General features: G+C 43.9%; 1 protein-coding gene across 2 annotated transcripts in view; it reads right to left on the reverse strand.

Moving 5' to 3' along the window:
- LOC121386220 (transducin-like enhancer protein 4) overlaps positions 1-14,584 on the reverse strand; it is a 96,861-nt gene extending 82,277 nt beyond the window's left edge. For both annotated transcript variants that reach the window (XM_041517062.1, XM_041517054.1), the window contains exons 1-2: positions 14,230-14,584; positions 11,029-11,126 (exon numbers count right to left, since the gene is read on the reverse strand). In XM_041517062.1, coding sequence (XP_041372996.1) covers positions 11,029-11,126; positions 14,230-14,250 — 119 coding nt within the window. In that variant the 5' untranslated portion in view covers positions 14,251-14,584. The remainder of the gene's footprint in view (positions 1-11,028; positions 11,127-14,229) is intronic.
- Positions 14,585-19,054: the final 4,470 nt, after the last annotated feature.

Genomic DNA, 19,054 nt, shown 5'->3' on the forward strand with positions numbered 1-19,054 from the left:
GTAAGGAGGTGATATGGGAGGTGGAGGGCAACAGGGAGATACAGCTGTGAGGACTGTAAGGAGGTGATATAGGGGTGGAGGGCGACATGGAGATACAGCTGTGAGGACTGTAAGGGGGTGATATAGGGGTGGAGGGCAACAGGGAGATACAGCTGTGAGGACTGTAAGGAGGTGATATAGGGGTGGAGGGCAACAGGGAGATACAGCTGTGAGGACTGTAAGGAGGTGATATGGGGGGTGGAGGGCAACAGGGAGATACAGCTGTGAGGACTGTAAGGAGGTGATATGGGGGGTGGAAGGCAACAGGGAGATACAGCTGTGAAGACTGTAAGGAGGTGATATGGGAGGTGGAGAGGGCAACAGGGAGATACAGCTGTGAGGACTGTAAGGAGGTGATATAGGGTGGAGGGCGACATGGAGATACAGCTGTGAGGACTGTAAGGAGGTGATATAGGGGTGGAGGGCAACAGGGAGATACAGCTGTGAGGACTGTAAGGAGGTGATATGGGGTGGAGGGCAACAGGGAGATACAGCTGTGAGGACTGTAAGGAGGTGATATGGGGGGTGGAGGGCAACAGGGAGATACAGCTGTGAGGACTGTAAGGAGGTGATATGGGGGGGGGAGGGCGACATGGAGATACAGCTGTGAGGACTGTAAGGAGGTGATATGGGGGGTGGAGGGCAACAGGGAGATACAGCTGTGAGGACTGTAAGGAGGTGATATGGGGGGGGGGGGGTGAGGGGCGACATGGAGATACAGCTGTGAGGACTGTAAGGAGGTGATATAGGGGTGGAGGGCAACAGGGAGATACAGCTGTGAGGACTGTAAGGAGGTGATATAGGGGTGGAGGGCAACAGGGAGATACAGCTGTGAGGACTGTAAGGAGGTGATATAGGGGTGGAGGGCAACAGGGAGATACAGCTGTGAGGACTGTAAGGAGGTGATATGGGGTGGGGTTAACATGGAGATACAGCTGTGAGGACTGTAAGGAGGTGATATGGGGGGTGGAGGGCAACGGAGATACAGCTGTGAGGACTGTAAGGAGGTGATATGGGGGGGGGCAACAGGGAGATACAGCTGTGAGGACTAAGGAGGTGATATGGGGGTTGGGAGATGGCAACAGGGAGATACAGCTGTGAGTGCTATAAAATGTTTTGGAAAGAATGAAAAAAAAACCCAAAAACCCCCAACTATATTTGTATGGAATTTATAAATCAATTTGCTCAGAAATAAATAACTTGTAGTAAACTCCATATTATGGAAAAATGCTATCTTTGTGGGAAGGACTATAGTCATCCTGGAATTTGTAATACCACAAAATCCATTTTTATAATACATGTACTAAAAACGCATGTCTCTCTAAGAAGTAATGGTTATGGAATGAATGAATGAATGAATGAATGAATGAATGAATGAATGAATGAATGAATGAATGAATGAATGAATGTTTAACAACACCCCAGCAGAAAAATACATCGGCTATTGGGTTAATGGTTATGGAGACGAGCTATAGTCTGTTTTTTAGAGAATATTTCCGTTTTAATGTCATAGACTCTCATTTCGCACGATAGTAACTTTATCCAGATGTATTGTAGGTTTGTAGATTAACCAAACTCAGGGTGGGGTGGGTTTTTTTTCTGTTTTCAGGGTTAAAATTAAGGTCTACGACTTAAAGGAATGCAAACTGTTTAATCTGAACAGCATTCTCTGATAGTGTGACAATAGCAGCGTGGGAGTCATGGTTTAGGAATGTGGACAAGAAGACGTGTTTAACATTCTGCTGATATGTTTGAATGTTCAAATTGTAGATGTTAAGAGATATGCTTTAGGGGCCATTCCAGACTTTACACAGAGGGTGGGTGGTGGTGGGGGTGGGGGAGGGCAGTTGTCAGGAGATACAGCTGTGAGGACTGTAAGGAGGTGATATGGGGGTGGGGTTAAAAATGGCAACATTTATAACGTCTTGAGTGAGAAAAATGTACATTTCTCTTAGATGAAGCTGAATAAGTGAGATGTGTTGAAAAGCCTGGTGTGAGACCCATCTGTTTACTCTGACATTTATAGGTCACAAGACCGCCATGATGTCTAAACTATCCACCAGATAAAGAGCTAAATGAATAAACAGAGAAACTGGGTGCTGCATGCTGGCACTGTCAGTGTACTAGGTTGCTTTTTCACATGGTTTCACACCTAGCCATAAAAAATAAAATAAAAATTGAGGGGAGTGATTCATTGCACCCCTAACCAGTGGTAGATCCAGAAAATTCATTTAGGAAGGGGGGGGGGGGGGGTCCAATGACATGAGGAGGAATGCCAACAGAACTTTGGGGGAGGTATGGAGGGGGGTGAAATTAATATATACCAGTAATAAAATTATAACTCGCAAAATTTAGGGTGGGGTGGGCCACTGGGGCCTCCCCCTAGATCTGCCTCTGCTAACTTAAATTATGGGAAGCCATTTATGATATTATTACCTTATTGAGCATTAATATTTAATTCTTTAAAAAATTCACATGCTAAGTATAGGTATACGGAAGCGGGGTGGGTGAGGTGGGTGGGGTGGGTGGGGTGGGGGTTGAGCAGGTTGATTTATGCCCGAATTAAAGTTTATTTTGTATAACGACACCACTCGAGCACATTCATTTATTAATCATCGGCTATTGGATGTCAAACATATGCAGTGTTCGAGATTAACGGTATCCCGATATCCCGGGGATACCAGAATTTAATTTTGGATACCAGACTTCAAGAACCCAGTATCCCACCTGGATGCCATATAATACTAAATTCTCAGGTGGGATACCAGATTTTGAAATGTTAGTATCCAACTGGGATACTGGCCAAATTTTTTAATCTCGAACACTGATATGGTCATTTCTGATACAGTCATAAAGAGGAAACCCGCTACATTTTTTTTCATTAGTAGCAAGGGATCTTTTATATGCATTATCCCACAGACAGGACAGCACATACCACAGCCTTTGATATACCAGTTGTGGTGCACTGGCTGGAACTAGAAATAGTCCAATGGGCCCACTGATGGGGATCGATCATATACTGACCATGCATCAGGTGTGTGTTTTACCACTGGGCTACATCCTGCCATGCTCGAATTAAACGAAAATGCCCAAATCTGAACAAAATTTATTCATATTTGTATCACTACCAAACAGCTGTTGCCATCCCACCCCCCCATTCAATTATTTTATGCTATCTATCTATCTGTCTGAGCCTATCTAAAAATATCTGCCTGTCCTCTCTGTCCATCCATCCATCTGTGTCTATCTCTATATCTACCTACCTACCTATCTATATATGTTTATGTGAATTAAAAAGGAGCATGAATTATGTCTAAGATCTTTATTTATTGAGAAATCATGTACATACATGTACATTTTATGACACTGATTACATAAGTTTTAATAATTTCCACTTCTTATTTTGGTAATCACATTAGTCTGGTACATGCAAAACAATTTCAATCCCTGACAACTTAACCACAAACCTCATGGAGCACTACAGCTTTAACAAAGAATGACAAAAAAAGAAAAAGAAAAAAAGAAGAAAAAAAAAGCCATTCGCAGGAAAAAGTAACACAACTTCACTGAATCCCCAGTAATGTAAGGGAGGGTTCATTTACCGCCTAGTCTGGTCTGAACAATATCTATAAGTTGTCATTAAATCGATGGTCCCTATCGAATAACCGCGTGGATCACGAGTGGAGTGTCGAGTCACAACTGCATATCGATCGGCTGCGCTGCCGTGAATCACAATCCAATCATTTGTCACGCTTGGTGCGTTAGTTTTACAGGCAGGGCACTGACGTGACATCACCTCTGACCCTTTTGGGGTTAACAGGGAGATACAGCTGTGAGGACTGTAAGGAGGTGATATGGGTGAGTGGATGGAGGGCAACAGGGAGATACAGCTGTGAGGACTGTAAGGAGGTGATATGGGTGAGTGGATGGAGGGCAACAGGGAGATTCAGCTGTGAGGACTGTAAGGAGGTGATATGGGTGAGTGGATGGAGGGCAACAGGGAGATACAGCTGTGAGGACTGTAAGGAGGTGATATGGGTGAGTGATGGAGGGCAACAGGGAGATACAGCTGTGAGGACTGTAAGGAGGTGATATGGGTGAGTGGATGGAGGGCAACAGGAGATACAGCTGTGAGGACTGTAAGGAGGTGATATGGGTGAGTGGATGGAGGGCAACAGGGAGATACAGCTGTGAGGACTGTAAGGAGGTGATATGGGTGAGTGGATGGAGGGCAACAGGGAGATACAGCTGTGAGGACTGTAAGGAGGTGATATGGGTGAGTGGATGGAGGGCAACAGGGAGATACAGCTGTGAGGACTGTAAGGAGGTGATATGGGTGAGTGGATGGAGGGCAACAGGGAGATACAGCTGTGAGGACTGTAAGGAGGTGATATGGGGGGGGGGGTGGAAGGCAACAGGGAGATACAGCTGTGAGGACTTTAAGGAGGTGATATGGGTGGAGGCAAACATGGAGATACAGCTGTGAGGACTAAGGAGGTGATATGGGGTGGGATTAACAGGGAGATACAGCTGTGAGGACTGTAAGGAGGTGATATGGGTGAGTGGATGGAGGGCAACAGGGAGATACAGCTGTGAGGACTGTAAGGAGGTGATATGGGTGAGTGGATGGAGGGCAACAGGGAGATACAGCTGTGAGGACTGTAAGGAGGTGATATGGGTGAGTGGATGGAGGGCAACAGGGAGATACAGCTGTGAGGACTGTAAGGAGGTGATATGGGTGAGTGGATGGAGGGCAACAGGGAGATACAGCTGTGAGGACTGTAAGGAGGTGATATGGGTGAGTGGATGGAGGACAACAGGGAGATACAGCTGTGAGGACTGTAAGGAGGTGATATGGGTGAGTGGATGGAGGGCAACAGGGAGATACAGCTGTGAGGACTGTAAGGAGGTGATATGGGGGGTGGGGGGTGGAAGGCAACAGGGAGATACAGCTGTGAGGACTTTAAGGAGGTGATATGGGGAGTGGAGGGCAACAGGGAGATACAGCTGTGAGGACTGTAAGGAGGTGATATGGGTGGAGGCAAACATGGAGATACAGCTGTGAAGACTGTAAGGAGGTGATATGGGAGGTGGAGGGCAACAGGGAGATACAGCTGTGAGGACTGTAAGGAGGTGATATGGGAGGTGGAGGGCGACATGGAGATACAGCTGTGAGGACTGTAAGGAGGTGATATAGGGGGTGGGGTTAACATGGAGATACAGCTGTGAGGACTGTAAGGAGGTGATATGGGGGTGGGGTTAACATGGAGATACAGCTGTGAGGACTGTAAGGAGGTGATATGGGGGTGGGTTAACATGGAGATACAGCTGTGAGGACTGTAAGGAGGTGATATGGGGGTGGGGTTAACATGGAGATACAGCTGTGAGGACTGTAAGGAGGTGATATGGGGGGTGGAGGGCAACAGGGAGATACAGCTGTGAGGACTGTAAGGAGGTGATATGGGGGTGGGGTTAACATGGAGATACAGCTGTGAGGACTGTAAGGAGGTGATATGGGGGGTGGGGTTAACATGGAGATACAGCTGTGAGGACTGTAAGGAGGTGATATGGGGGTGGGGTTAACATGGAGATACAGCTGTGAGGACTGTAAGGAGGTGATATGGGGGTGGGGTTAACATGGAGATATAGCTGTGAGGACTGTAAGGAGGTGATATGGGGGGTGGAGGGCAACATGGAGATACAGCTGTGAGGACTGTAAGGAGGTGATATGGGGGTGGGGTTAAAATGGAGATACAGCTGTGAGGACTGTAAGGAGGTGATATGGGGGGTGGGGTTAACATGGAGATACAGCTGTGAGGACTGTAAGGAGGTGATATGGGGGTGGGGTTAACATGGAGATATAGCTGTGAGGACTGTAAGGAGGTGATATGGGGGTGGGGTTAACATGGAGATACAGCTGTGAGGACTGTAAGGAGGTGATATGGGGGGTGGGGTTAACATGGAGATACAGCTGTGAGGACTGTAAGGAGGTGATATGGGGGTGGGGTTAACATGGAGATACAGCTGTGAGGACTGTAAGGAGGTGATATGGGGGTGGGGTTAACATGGAGATACAGCTGTGAGGACTGTAAGGAGGTGATATAGGGGTGGGGTTAACATGGAGATACAGCTGTGAGGACTGTAAGGAGGTGATATGGGGTGGGGTTAACATGGAGATACAGCTTTGAGGACTGTAAGGAGGTGATATGGGGGTGGGGTTAACATGGAGATATAGCTGTGAGGACTGTAAGGAGGTGATATGGGTGAGTGGATGGAGGGCAACAGGGAGATACAGCTGTGAGGACTGTAAGGAGGTGATATGGGGGTGGGGTTAACATGGAGATACAGCTGTGAGGACTGTAAGGAGGTGATATGGGGGTGGGGTTAACATGGAGATACAGCTGTGAGGACTGTAAGGAGGTGATATGGGGGGTGGAGGGCAACAGGGAGATACAGCTGTGAGGACTGTAAGGAGGTGATATGGGGGTGGGGTTAACATGGAGATACAGTTGTGAGGACTGTAAGGAGGTGATATGGGGGTGGAGGGCAACATGGAGATACAGCTGTGAGGACTGTAAGGAGGTGATATGGGGGGTGGAGGGCAACAGGGAGATACAGCTGTGAGGACTGTAAGGAGGTGATAGGGGGGGGGCAACATGGAGATACAGCTGTGAGGACTGTAAGGAGGTGATATGGGGGGTGGAGGGCAACATGGAGATACAGCTGTGAGGACTGTAAGGAGGTGATATGGGGGTGGAGGGCAACATGGAGATACAGCTGTGAGGACTGTAAGGAGGTGATATGGGGGTGGAGGGCAACATGGAGATACAGCTGTGAGGACTGTAAGGAGGTTATATGGGGGTGGGGTTAACATGGAGATACAGCTGTGAGGACTGTAAGGAGGTGATATGGGGGTGGGGTTAACATGGAGATACAGCTGTGAGGACTGTAAGGAGGTGATATAGGGGTGGGGTTAAAATGGAGATACAGCTGTGAGGACTGTAAGGAGGTGATATGGGGGTGGGGTTAACATGAGATACAGCTGTGAGGACTGTAAGGAGGTGATATAGGGGTGGAGGCCAACAGGAGATACAGCTGTGAGGACTGTAAGGAGGTGATATGAGGGTGGGGTTAACATGGAGATACAGCTGTGAGGACTGTAAGGAGGTGATATGGGGGTGGAGGGCAACATGGAGATACAGCTGTGAGGACTGTAAGGAGGTGATATGGGGGGTGGAGGGCAACAGGGAGATACAGCTGTGAGGACTGTAAGGAGGTGATATGGGGGGGGCAACAGGGAGATACAGCTGTGAGGACTGTAAGGAGGTGATATGGGGGGTAGAGGGCAACATGGAGATACAGCTGTGAGGACTGTAAGGAGGTGATATGGGGGCTGGAGGGCAACATGGAGATACAGCTGTGAGGACTGTAAGGAGGTGATATGGGGGGGGCAACAGGGAGATACAGCTGTGAGGACTGTAAGGAGGTGATATGGGGGGGTGGAGGGCAACAGGGAGATACAGCTGTGAGGACTGTAAGGAGGTGATAGGGGGGGGGCAACATGGAGATACAGCTGTGAGGACTGTAAGGAGGTGATATGGGGGTGGAGGGCAACATGGAGATACAGCTGTGAGGACTGTAAGGAGGTGATATGGGGGTGGAGGGCAACATGGAGATACAGCTGTGAGGACTGTAAGGAGGTGATATGGGGGTGGAGGGCAACATGGAGATACAGCTGTGAGGACTGTAAGGAGGTGATATGGGGGTGGGGTTAACATGGAGATACAGCTGTGAGGACTGTAAGGAGGTGATATGGGGGTGGGGTTAACATGGAGATACAGCTGTGAGGACTGTAAGGAGGTGATATAGGGGTGGGGTTAAAATGGAGATACAGCTGTGAGGACTGTAAGGAGGTGATATGGGGGTGGGGTTAACATGGAGATACAGCTGTGAGGACTGTAAGGAGGTGATATAGGGGTGGAGGCCAACAGGGAGATACAGCTGTGAGGACTGTAAGGAGGTGATATGAGGGTGGGGTTAACATGGAGATACAGCTGTGAGGACTGTAAGGAGGTGATATGGGGGTGGAGGGCAACATGGAGATACAGCTGTGAGGACTGTAAGGAGGTGATATGGGGGGTGGAGGGCAACAGGGAGATACAGCTGTGAGGACTGTAAGGAGGTGATATGGGGGGGGGGCAACAGGGAGATACAGCTGTGAGGACTGTAAGGAGGTGATATGGGGGGTAGAGGGCAACATGGAGATACAGCTGTGAGGACTGTAAGGAGGTGATATGGGGGCTGGAGGGCAACATGGAGATACAGCTGTGAGGACTGTAAGGAGGTGATATGGGGGGGGCAACAGGGAGATACAGCTGTGAGGACTGTAAGGAGGTGATATGGGGGGGTGGAGGGCAACAGGGAGATACAGCTGTGAGGACTGTAAGGAGGTGATATGGGGGGGGGGGGGGGGCAACAGGGAGATACAGCTGTGAGGACTAAGGAGGTGATATGGGGTTTGGGAGATGGCAACAGGGAGATACAGCTGTGAGTGCTATAAAATGTTTTGGAAAGAATGAAAAAAAACCCCCAAAAACCCCAACTATATTTGTATGGAATTTATAAATCAATTTGCTCAGAAATAAATAACTTGTAGTAAACTCCATATTATGGAAAAATGCTATCTTTGTGGGAAGGACTATAGTCATCCTGGAATTTGTAATACCACAAAATCCATTTTTATAATACATGTACTAAAAACGCATGTCTCTCTAAGAAGTAATGGTTATGGAATGAATGAATGAATGAATGAATGAATGAATGAATGAATGAATGAATGAATGAATGAATGAATGAATGAATGAATGTTTAACAACACCCCAGCAGAAAAATACATCGGCTATTGGGTTAATGGTTATGGAGACGAGCTATAGTCTGTTTTTAGAGAATATTTCCGTTTTAATGTCATAGACTCTCATTTCGCACGATAGTAACTTTATCCAGATGTATTGTAGGTTTGTAGATTAACCAAACTCAGGGTGGGGTGGGGTTTTTTTCTGTTTTCAGGGGTTAAAATTAAGGTCTACGACTTAAAGGAATGCAAACTGTTTAATCTGAACAGCATTCTCTGATAGTGTGACAATAGCAGCGTGGGAGTCATGGTTTAGGAATGTGGACAAGAAGACATGTTTAACATTCTGCTGATATGTTTGAATGTTCAAATTGTAGATGTTAAGAGATATGCTTTAGGGCCATTCCAGACTTTAACACAGAGGGTGGGTGGTGGTGGGGGTGGGGGAGGGCAGTTGTCTCAGGGTTTTATCACTTATGTTGCTGCACTTACTTTGATATTTGGAACAATTTCCAAAGATTAACTCATTTTTAATTCCCCAATTTTGAAATCCAAATTTCTTTGCCTTTTACCCATTAAGCTGGGGCGCTATTTAGTGCTCCACAACTAATATAACAAAGGATGTGGGATGGTGCATATAAAAGATCCTTTACTGCTAACGAGTAGCTCTCATTTGTGTCATTTTTAAGCATATAACTGCAAATAAAAATGTGTTTAGTGTGTCGTTAAATAAAACATTTTGTTTTTTTCCTTCTCTCTTTCATTAGAGTATTGGCCTAAAGTGCTTGCATTGTAAGATTGAACCAAACAAGTCGACCCATTGTCTAACTAGTCCTCCTCCCCCACTCCCCATGTCCCAACCAGTGCTCCATGACTGGTATTTTAAAGACCATGGTATGTACTGCCCTGGCTATCTGTGGGAAAATGCATATAAAATATTTTTAGAAACCTCCCTTGCTGCTAGTGAAAAAATTAAGCCAGTTTCCTCTAAGAATATGTAAATAAAATGTACCAACTGTTTGATATCCAATAGTCGATGATTAATATATTAATGTGTTCCAGTGGTGGCATTAAACAAAAACTTTTAACTTTTAACTTTTTTCTTTCACATTGCTAGAACTCTACATAAACACTGACAAACACCATCAATATGGGGAACTAGATGGTATTCCTAGAGGGAACACTGAACACATGAATATTCATCACTATGTAGATGTTATGAATAAATATAAATATATTACTAGTATATTAAATTATATTTATAGACAGAATATTTCAGTAAACAAATGCCCATCAGAGACTGTTGATATTAGGAGTGTGTGTTTTCAACAATACATCACAAGAAAACGTGAGTGGTATATCATCGAAAACATATCACATGTAATATATAAACCTTTATGGGAAACAAAAAAGAAAGGAATGTTTTATTTAACTACGCACTCAACACATTTTATTTACGATTATATGGCATCAGACATATGGTTAAGGACCACACAGATATTAAGAGAGGAAACCCGCTGTCACCACTTCATGGGTTACTCTTTTCGATTAGCAGCAAGGGATCTTTTATGCGCACCATCCCACAGACAGGGTAGTACACTGGCTGGAACGAGAAACAGCCCAATGGGCCCACCAACGGGGATCGATCCCAAACTGACCGCACATCGAGCGAGCGCTTTACCACTGGGCTACGTCCCGCCCCCTGTATGGGAAGGAGTACAGACTGACATTTCTACTGATGTACATCCAACATATCCAAACAAGTTCAATCTTGATGACACACAGATAACGTTAGAAAGAATTAAAGTTTGCTTTGCTTAACAACACCACTAGAGCATATTTATGTATTACTTATTGGCTACTGGATGTCAAACATTTGGTAATATTTTTTACATTTGTCTTTTTACAAACCTGCTACATTTTTCCATTAATACTAATAATAGCAAAGAATCCTTTAAGTGCACTATCCCAAACAGGACAGCACATACCACAGCTTTTGATATATCAGTCGTGGTACATAGACTGGAATGAGAATGTTATAAAATGATGTCAAGTTCTGTATGCATCTGGTGGTGTGCATTATGATATTTTTGCGATACACGTTGATCAGGTGTGTAATAAATAAATGTAGTACATACCTGTGATATTGAGCCTGTAGAAAACTAAACTCCTCTTTAATCCGGTCACATGACTCGGTGATGGTGAACTTGAAGGGCTGCCCAGGGGTGTGGGGACCCTAGGAAAAAGAAATCAAGTTATCAGTTGACATATGTAAACATATATTTTGACAATAAATCTCTAATTATTAAAATAAGTACAGAGATTCAAGCAGGGATAATTAATAAAAGATTTGGTTTTGTGGATGGATGACTGATAGACGGATGGATGAATGGATGATTGATGGATGGATGGATGGATGATTGGTAGATGGATGGATGGATGATTGATAGATGGATGGATGATTGATAGAGGGATGGATGGATGATTGATGGATGGATGATTGATAGACGGATGGATGGATGGGTGGACGGATGGATGGATGGATGGATGGATGGATGGATGGACGGATGGATGAATGGATGGATGAATGGATGGATGGATGGATGGACTGATAGATGGATGAATGGATGGATAGATGGATGGATGATTGATAGACGGATGGATAGATGGATGGATGATTGGTAGACGGATGGATGGATGGATAGATGGATGGATGGATGGATGGATGATTGATAGACAGATGGATGGATGGACGGATGGATAGATGAATAGACTGATAGACTAATGGATGGATGGATGATAGATGGACTGATGGCACACACACACACACATATGTACATACACAAACACACACACTAACACACATACTTACACACATGTGCGTACTTGCACACACACACAACACACACACACACACGTACTTACTTACACACACACACTACACGTAGAAATGTTAGTGTATTTTAATGTCAGTGTAACCACCACGAGACAATTAGTGGGTGTGATGTGAAATGAATTACTCTCGCGGGACGGGTCATGGGTCAGGTGGCTGTAACGAGCGAGGAAATACACCACTGCTGGTATTGATTGCACGGCCTGGGGCCCGCTTTTATGACCTCTTTTTACTAACTTTTATTACCATAGCAACTGGGTTATCTATGCAGAGGAGTCAGTTGGCAAGACAAATTGATAGAAATTACCATCAAGTAGACGGGCTGGACAAGTGAAGTGAACCAGAGTTCGCTAGTTGCTCGGATATTCACTGTTAATGGGGATTTTTTTGTTGTTTATTTATTTATTGGTTTAAGTATGTTTGAGTGTTTTAACTTTAGTCTATATAGTTAGTATATGACAACTGCCGGTTCCCTTCCTCTCCCTCCAAACTCCCTCAGTCTCGCGTTTTCTCTGACATTAAACGCTTGTTTTATTTAAAGTCTAAACAAAAAATAATAATAAAAAGACAAAATATATACATGTATATACTAATAATAATTATATATTTCTGAGAACATGCCAAAAAATTAAGTAGGGTAGGACGATAATTAAGAAAACCCAAGTTAATTTTAAATTTTTTTTTTTTAGTTGTTACTACATTCAACTCTATGGGTCCAGATAAAATGTTAAATATTATGTAATCTCTTCACATATATATATATGTATTTTTTTTAATTGACCCAAAAAATAATACACTAGAATTTTTTTTATTATGGTCATCCTTTTTTAGCTAGGTAGGGTTAGGTTCCCAGAAACAAACATTTTTTTTTTAGACCTAATCCCAGAAACTGTATCATGTGTATGCAAAGTAGCCTAACTATCACACAAGTTATGCAAGAGCCAAGGATGACTTCCAATGTTTTCCAGCTCAGTAAATATTATAATAGCTTCTCATAGTAGCTTGCAATTGTTTCTATTTTTAGCCAATAACCCAAACTGTTCCTGTATATAATAACTATAGGTGATAACAGCCCATCAAACGAAACACCTGTTAATACAACCCCAGTACGTGTACGCTACTGACAGCGATACTTACGTAGCGCGGAAAATAGGCCCCACCCCCTCATCGGTTTCGCGTTCGCAATGCGGTGATGACTGACAGCTGTCAGCAGCTATTTCCACAGCCCATGCCGAAAATCAATAACAGTCCTATTCACACAATAGGTCAGAGAATAGGGGCACTCGGCAACAAACAAATCTGCCAGTGTAGACCACAGTGCAACTGGTTAGAACAATGTCGGGCCTGATATGAGTATATCCTTACGCAATAACGGCAGAGGTCACACCCACTTGTACATTGCCGCCGAAACTGTGTCAACAACATCAGCATGTGTTAATCATACACCGCCTTGGCTGCAATATACAATCCTCATCTTGTTGCTCCAGGGGAAATTGACTCAAACGCGAATGATAAAGCTAGTCTATTTCGCCGAGGCTATATTTAGGCGACCATTATCATAAATCCATTGCAGTAACCATACCCCCATACCCTCTCCAACCCCGCCTCGTTGAAAAAAAACATTTGTTGGAACGTCATGTGATTCCGTATGTTAACCTAGATGTTACAAGAGTAAATACCGCGGATAATCCGGGGTTATCAAAATAATCTTAATACTTAAACCCAAGATTTAGGTATTCTAAAGTGTGATCTACCATTTAATAATACACGTATGCAATGGTGGAATACGGGTCAATTTACTACCAGATTAGTGGCATTAGGTCCAACAGAGAGAGAGAGAGAGAGAGAGAGAGAGAGAGAGAGAGAGAGAGAGAGAGAGAGAGAGAGAGAGAGAGAGAGGAGAGAGAGAGAGAAGAGAGGAGAGAGAGAGAGAGAGAGAACGAACAATATAGAGAAATGAAGAGAAACGCCCGTTAAATATTTAATAATCACACCAATCATTGATTTTGCTCCATAGAGACGTAATTAGAAAACGACGTGGAGCAAGGGGGTGGGGGTGCTCAAAATTTAGCTTAAATGTGAAACTGAACAAGGCAATACGTGTAGCAAAGACATAACTGTTAATGGTAATTTGAATATCACATTGTTACTAAACAATAATAAACAGAATAAAAACATTAGCTGCAGTTACCATTAGCAACAGCAAGTAAATATCCCCCCCCCCCCCACACACACACACGCCTCCATCCCAACAACCGCCATCTAACAGTAGCCTGGGGTGACCCCTGACTGACACAGATCTCACCTCTCCAACACCCCCAAACACAAACCTCCCTTTACGAACCACACCTACATACTGTACATATATGAAATACACGACTCGTTATTCAATTGCTAGACTTCAAAAAAAAAACCCCAGCAAAACGGTGTTATAAAACAAACTCACTGGATGGCGGTTGGGAAACATGATCTCTGTACGTTCTTTCCTTCCGAATGTTTTCACTCGAACGAATCCCAGCTCTTTTGTTTACTTAGCCTTTTGAACAAAGAAGACGCATCGTGGCGCATCCAACACAAACACCGCGAAACACTCTCCACCAACGCCGTGTGTTGTGTGTATATATATCTAAATATCATACATATATTTCTCTTTCTTGCTATAATTCTTCTTCTTCTTTTTTTTAATCCACCTTCAGCGAAACGAACACTTTTGCGTATTCCACTGGCGTAAACTCCAATCGGCGGCTAGAAGCTTGTACCACGAGAACAAACAGCGGGTCGGATCAATTTATCGGTTTGAAAACACACCGCCGCGTCATGAACACCTGACACCTATCTCTCACCTCCTCTTGCCGACTCGCGAATTGCGCTCCCGCTTCTGTCTCGTTATGTCACATGATCCAAAGGGTTTTTTTGAAACAGACACCGATCGCGTCATGAAACAGAACACAGAATATAATATAGGTCGGCCTCTCTGTCGATTGCTGTTGAATCGACTGTGCAAGAAAGGTAGACGCTTTCGATATTCGAAGGACTCGGCAGTTAGCATGCCACACACATCCTCATACTCTAACAACGTGTAATCGCGGCTAGTAACAATGGCAGTCGGCAAATATTGCTCGCCATATAAGGGGCCGAATGATTGGGCCTATCAACAAACATAAAACGCAGTGATCGGCTTAACAACCCACGTGGAGTTATTAGCAATGCACAAACCACAGCGGCGCTCGTCCAATCGCAATTGCAGAACGCGTTGAAGGCGTAACATTTCGCGCCGTTTGTGCATAATGTGTGAATTCATTATTTGTCACTCAAACCCACGTGGGTTAACAAGTGGCTAGATCTAGTCTTGTGGGGGTAAATGTAAAAGTGAAACTATTATGCACAAAGGGAACGCAATTAAATGCAAAAGGACCGTGATAGCATGGGCGTATGGGAACTCTTTGATTTAGGGGGGCTGGAGGGGTTGATTTGCCCGAGATTTTACCCAGATAAAAACTGCCCGAAATTCCCCCCCCCAGTTTTGTCCGAATTTTGCCCCCCGGGTCGTACGCCCATGCGTGGTAGTAAATGTTAATTTACAGGCATGCGAAAATACAAATACACATTTGTATTTGTTTATTATTATTATTTTTACGTCTATTAATTGTATTAGACCCATACTACAACGGATGACCATTATGCATGTAACTTTATTAATTAAAAATAAAAATAAATAAATATTAGGCTAATTATATTCAAGGGCGGGGGAAGGTTAAATAAAGAAAATCAAAGCTATCATAATTATTTGTTTTTTTACATTGGTGGAACTGACAGGACAGGGAAAGTAAATGCTAGTGTTTAGCTCGAGGTGTATTTTGATTGGTTTATATTGCCAACGTTGTGACAACGCCCACTCAGGAGCATGAGTTGTTATAAAATGCCATTATTGTAAAGTAGCGGAGTACGGATTCACAAATAATGTGGGGAAAAGAAATTAATAAAAAAAAGTTTCTGAAGCTATTATAAATGTAATGAATTTGTGATTATTTGAGAAATGATTTAGGTATAATATCACAATGGTTACAAATAACATTAATGACTCATTAATATTAATAAATAATAATAATAATAATAATAATAATAATAATAAATATTATATATATATATATATATATATATATATATATATATATATATATATATACTCAGAGCGAGTTTTAACGACTCAGTGGGTAGGTATGAAACCACTACACCGACTTCTCTCTCACTAACAACTAACTCAGATAGTGTGCCCAGGACAGCGTGCTTGCACCTTAATTGGATATAAGCAAAAATATAAGTTGAAATGAATGAATGAATGAATGAATGAATGAATGAATGAATGGAAATGAATTTATGAATTAATTAATATTATGTGATTTTACGCAAACTCTAAAATAAATCAACTTGCATTCAACATATAATAAAAAGAAGAAAGCAAGAAAGAAGAAGATAAACAATGGATTTCCAATTTGTGTAGAGAGGGGAGGGGAGGGGAGAAAGAGAGAGGGAGGGGGTTGAGACAGAGATAGAGACAGACAGATAGATAGAGACAGAGAGAAAGCGGGGAGATAGGGACTGAGATCGAGCAGGGAGACAACAATGAGAGAGAGGGGGGGGGAGAAACAGAGAGAGAGAAAGAGATAAGGAAGAGAGAGAGAGAGAGAGAGAGGAGGGAGAGACGGAGAGAGAGAGAGAGAGAGAGAGAGAGGGAGGGAGGGAGGGGGTAGGGAGGGAGGGAGGGGGAGGAGAGGAGTAGAGATTGGAGAGGGCGAGCTGAGAGAGAGGAAAGAAAGACAGAGAAAGACAGAGAAAGAGAGAGAGAAAGAGATGAGGGGAGAGAGAGAGAGAGAGAGAGAGAGAGAGAGAGAGAGAGAGAGAGAGAGAGAGGAGAGAGAGAGAGAGAGAGAGATACAGAGAGAGGGAGATACAGAGAGAGATAGTGAGACAGAGAGACAGACAGACAGACAGAGACAGAGACAGAGAGACACAGAAAGGAAGAAAGCGAGAGAAAGCGATAGAGACAGAAAGGTACAATTTTGTTTTGTTTAACGACGCCATTAGAGCACATTGATTTATTAATAATCGGATATTGGGTGTCAAACATATGGTAATTTTGACTTATATTCTTAGAGAGGAAACCCACTACATTGTTTTTCCATAAGCAGCAAGGGATCTTTTATATGCACTAACCCACTGACGGTCTTTGATATACCAGTTGTGGTGCATTAGCTGGAACGAGAAATAGCCCAATGGGCCCGCCGACGGGGATCGATCCCAGACAGACCGCGCATCAAGTGAGCGCTTTACCACTCCTCCAGCATCAAAGTCAGTGCGTTGAGTACAAGCATTAGCATTATATTGACTGCCATATAATCTATATCGGCCAGTTTAGTGCAAAAAATAAAAATAAAAATAAAATCATTAAAAAACATCGCGCTACAAGAATCATTTTACGGACCCTACATTTTCCCATTATTAGCAAAAGATCTTTTATATGCACCATCCCACTGACAGGATAGTACATACCACGGTCTTTGATATACCAGTTGTGGTGCATTAGCTGTAACGAGAAATAGCCCAATGGGCCCACCGACAGGGATTGATCCCAGACCGACCGCGCATCATGCAACCGCTAGTTGGCTAGTAAGTCGGCTATTCACTGTTAATGTTTTATTTATTTATTTATTTATTTATTTATTTGTTGAAAGAGAGTAGGAGACAGACAGAGAGAGAGAGAGAGAGAGAGAGAGAGGGAGCAGCATTTTGGTATATGTGGTGCACAAACTTCTATAAATTTGTTTAATGATCTCTGAAAATAATAATATTTATAATATTAAAATTAAAATCTACACCTGTAATACATACATGTAAATAACTCAGCCCAGTTAACGAATAGTGCCCGGGGTAGGGGTGAATTCTGGCTTGAACAAGCAGGAGGCACAATCACAAACTAATATTCAGTGGTTTGATTAAAGCCTATTGCAGGTTTATCGCACGCTGAATTTGACACCCCCCCCCCCCCCCCCCCCCCCCACCCCCCTACTCAGTTACACAATTATTTTAGACTGGGTACGACGGCATAAACCATGTTAGTTTGCTGTGGTTGTAACACCAGACGATAATAAATAAAAAGTCTTCTGTACTTGGGCTATGATGCGCTCGTCTGGAGCACATTGATTTATTAATCATCAGCTATTGGATGTCAAACAATTCTGACATAGATCTATACTCTTAGAGGAAAATGGCCATATTTTTTTCGTTAACAGGTCAGGTCAGGTCAGGTCAGGTCAGGTCATAGGGTTTAACGTGCACATTCAGAACAAGCTGTTGTAGCGCACGCCTGTCATGTCCTCCGTCCAGGACAGAAAGGTGGGGAGGGAAAGGAGGGACCGCCTGCACTGGCAGGTGCAAGGGAGCACCAGCAGTCTGATCAAGATCAGTAGCAGGCGGGGATGGGCGGGGGTGGGTGGTGGTGGTGCTATGGAATTTTGAATGGAGCATTTAATATGCCAAAGAGAAAAGGTGCGCGTTTTGTTTTGAGGACGTTTGGCGCAATTTTGAACGGTCGATCAAAAAGAAAAGGGTTCTGGAGCTATTATAGGTTTTGCTCTTAGTAAGTCGAGAGCAGCTCGTTAATTAGACCTCTGTGTTGCTGTGGTGTCTCCCTAGGTTGCCCACAGGGCCCTTAGAAAGGGCCTGACCGCTTCTGGTCGTGGCATGACAACCCAGGGGGGGATTTCATTAACAGCAAGAGATTTTTTATAAATGAATGCACCTCAGGCGCTATATGCCGCCCCTACCCGTGGTGTGAAATGCGATGTGTCATAATTATACAATTGTTAATCAACGAAAACATATAAAATGTGCCCTATGGCCATAATAATTAAATACTAGATTTTTATCCATTCTTTGTTTTCAAAATGAAAGCAGGGGATCTTCTATATGCACTCTCCTGCGGGCAGCACAGCACATACCACGGCCTTTGGTATAACAGTCGTATAGACAGACAAAGGCAGAGACAGACAGACACACACACACACACACACACAGAGAGAGAGAGAGAGGGAGAGAGAGAGAGAGAGAGAGAGAGAGAGGGGGGGGGGGAACCCGCTGCTGTCAGTCTGGTCCTGCTGATAAAAAAGAAATGTTTTATTTAACGACGCACTCAACACATTTTATTTACGGTTAAATGTCGTCAGACATATGGTTAAGGACCACACAGATTTTGAGAGGAAACCCGCTGTCGC

Source organism: Gigantopelta aegis, chromosome 2 (genome assembly GCF_016097555.1).
Source record: "Gigantopelta aegis isolate Gae_Host chromosome 2, Gae_host_genome, whole genome shotgun sequence".
NCBI lineage: Eukaryota > Metazoa > Mollusca > Gastropoda > Neomphalida > Peltospiridae > Gigantopelta > Gigantopelta aegis.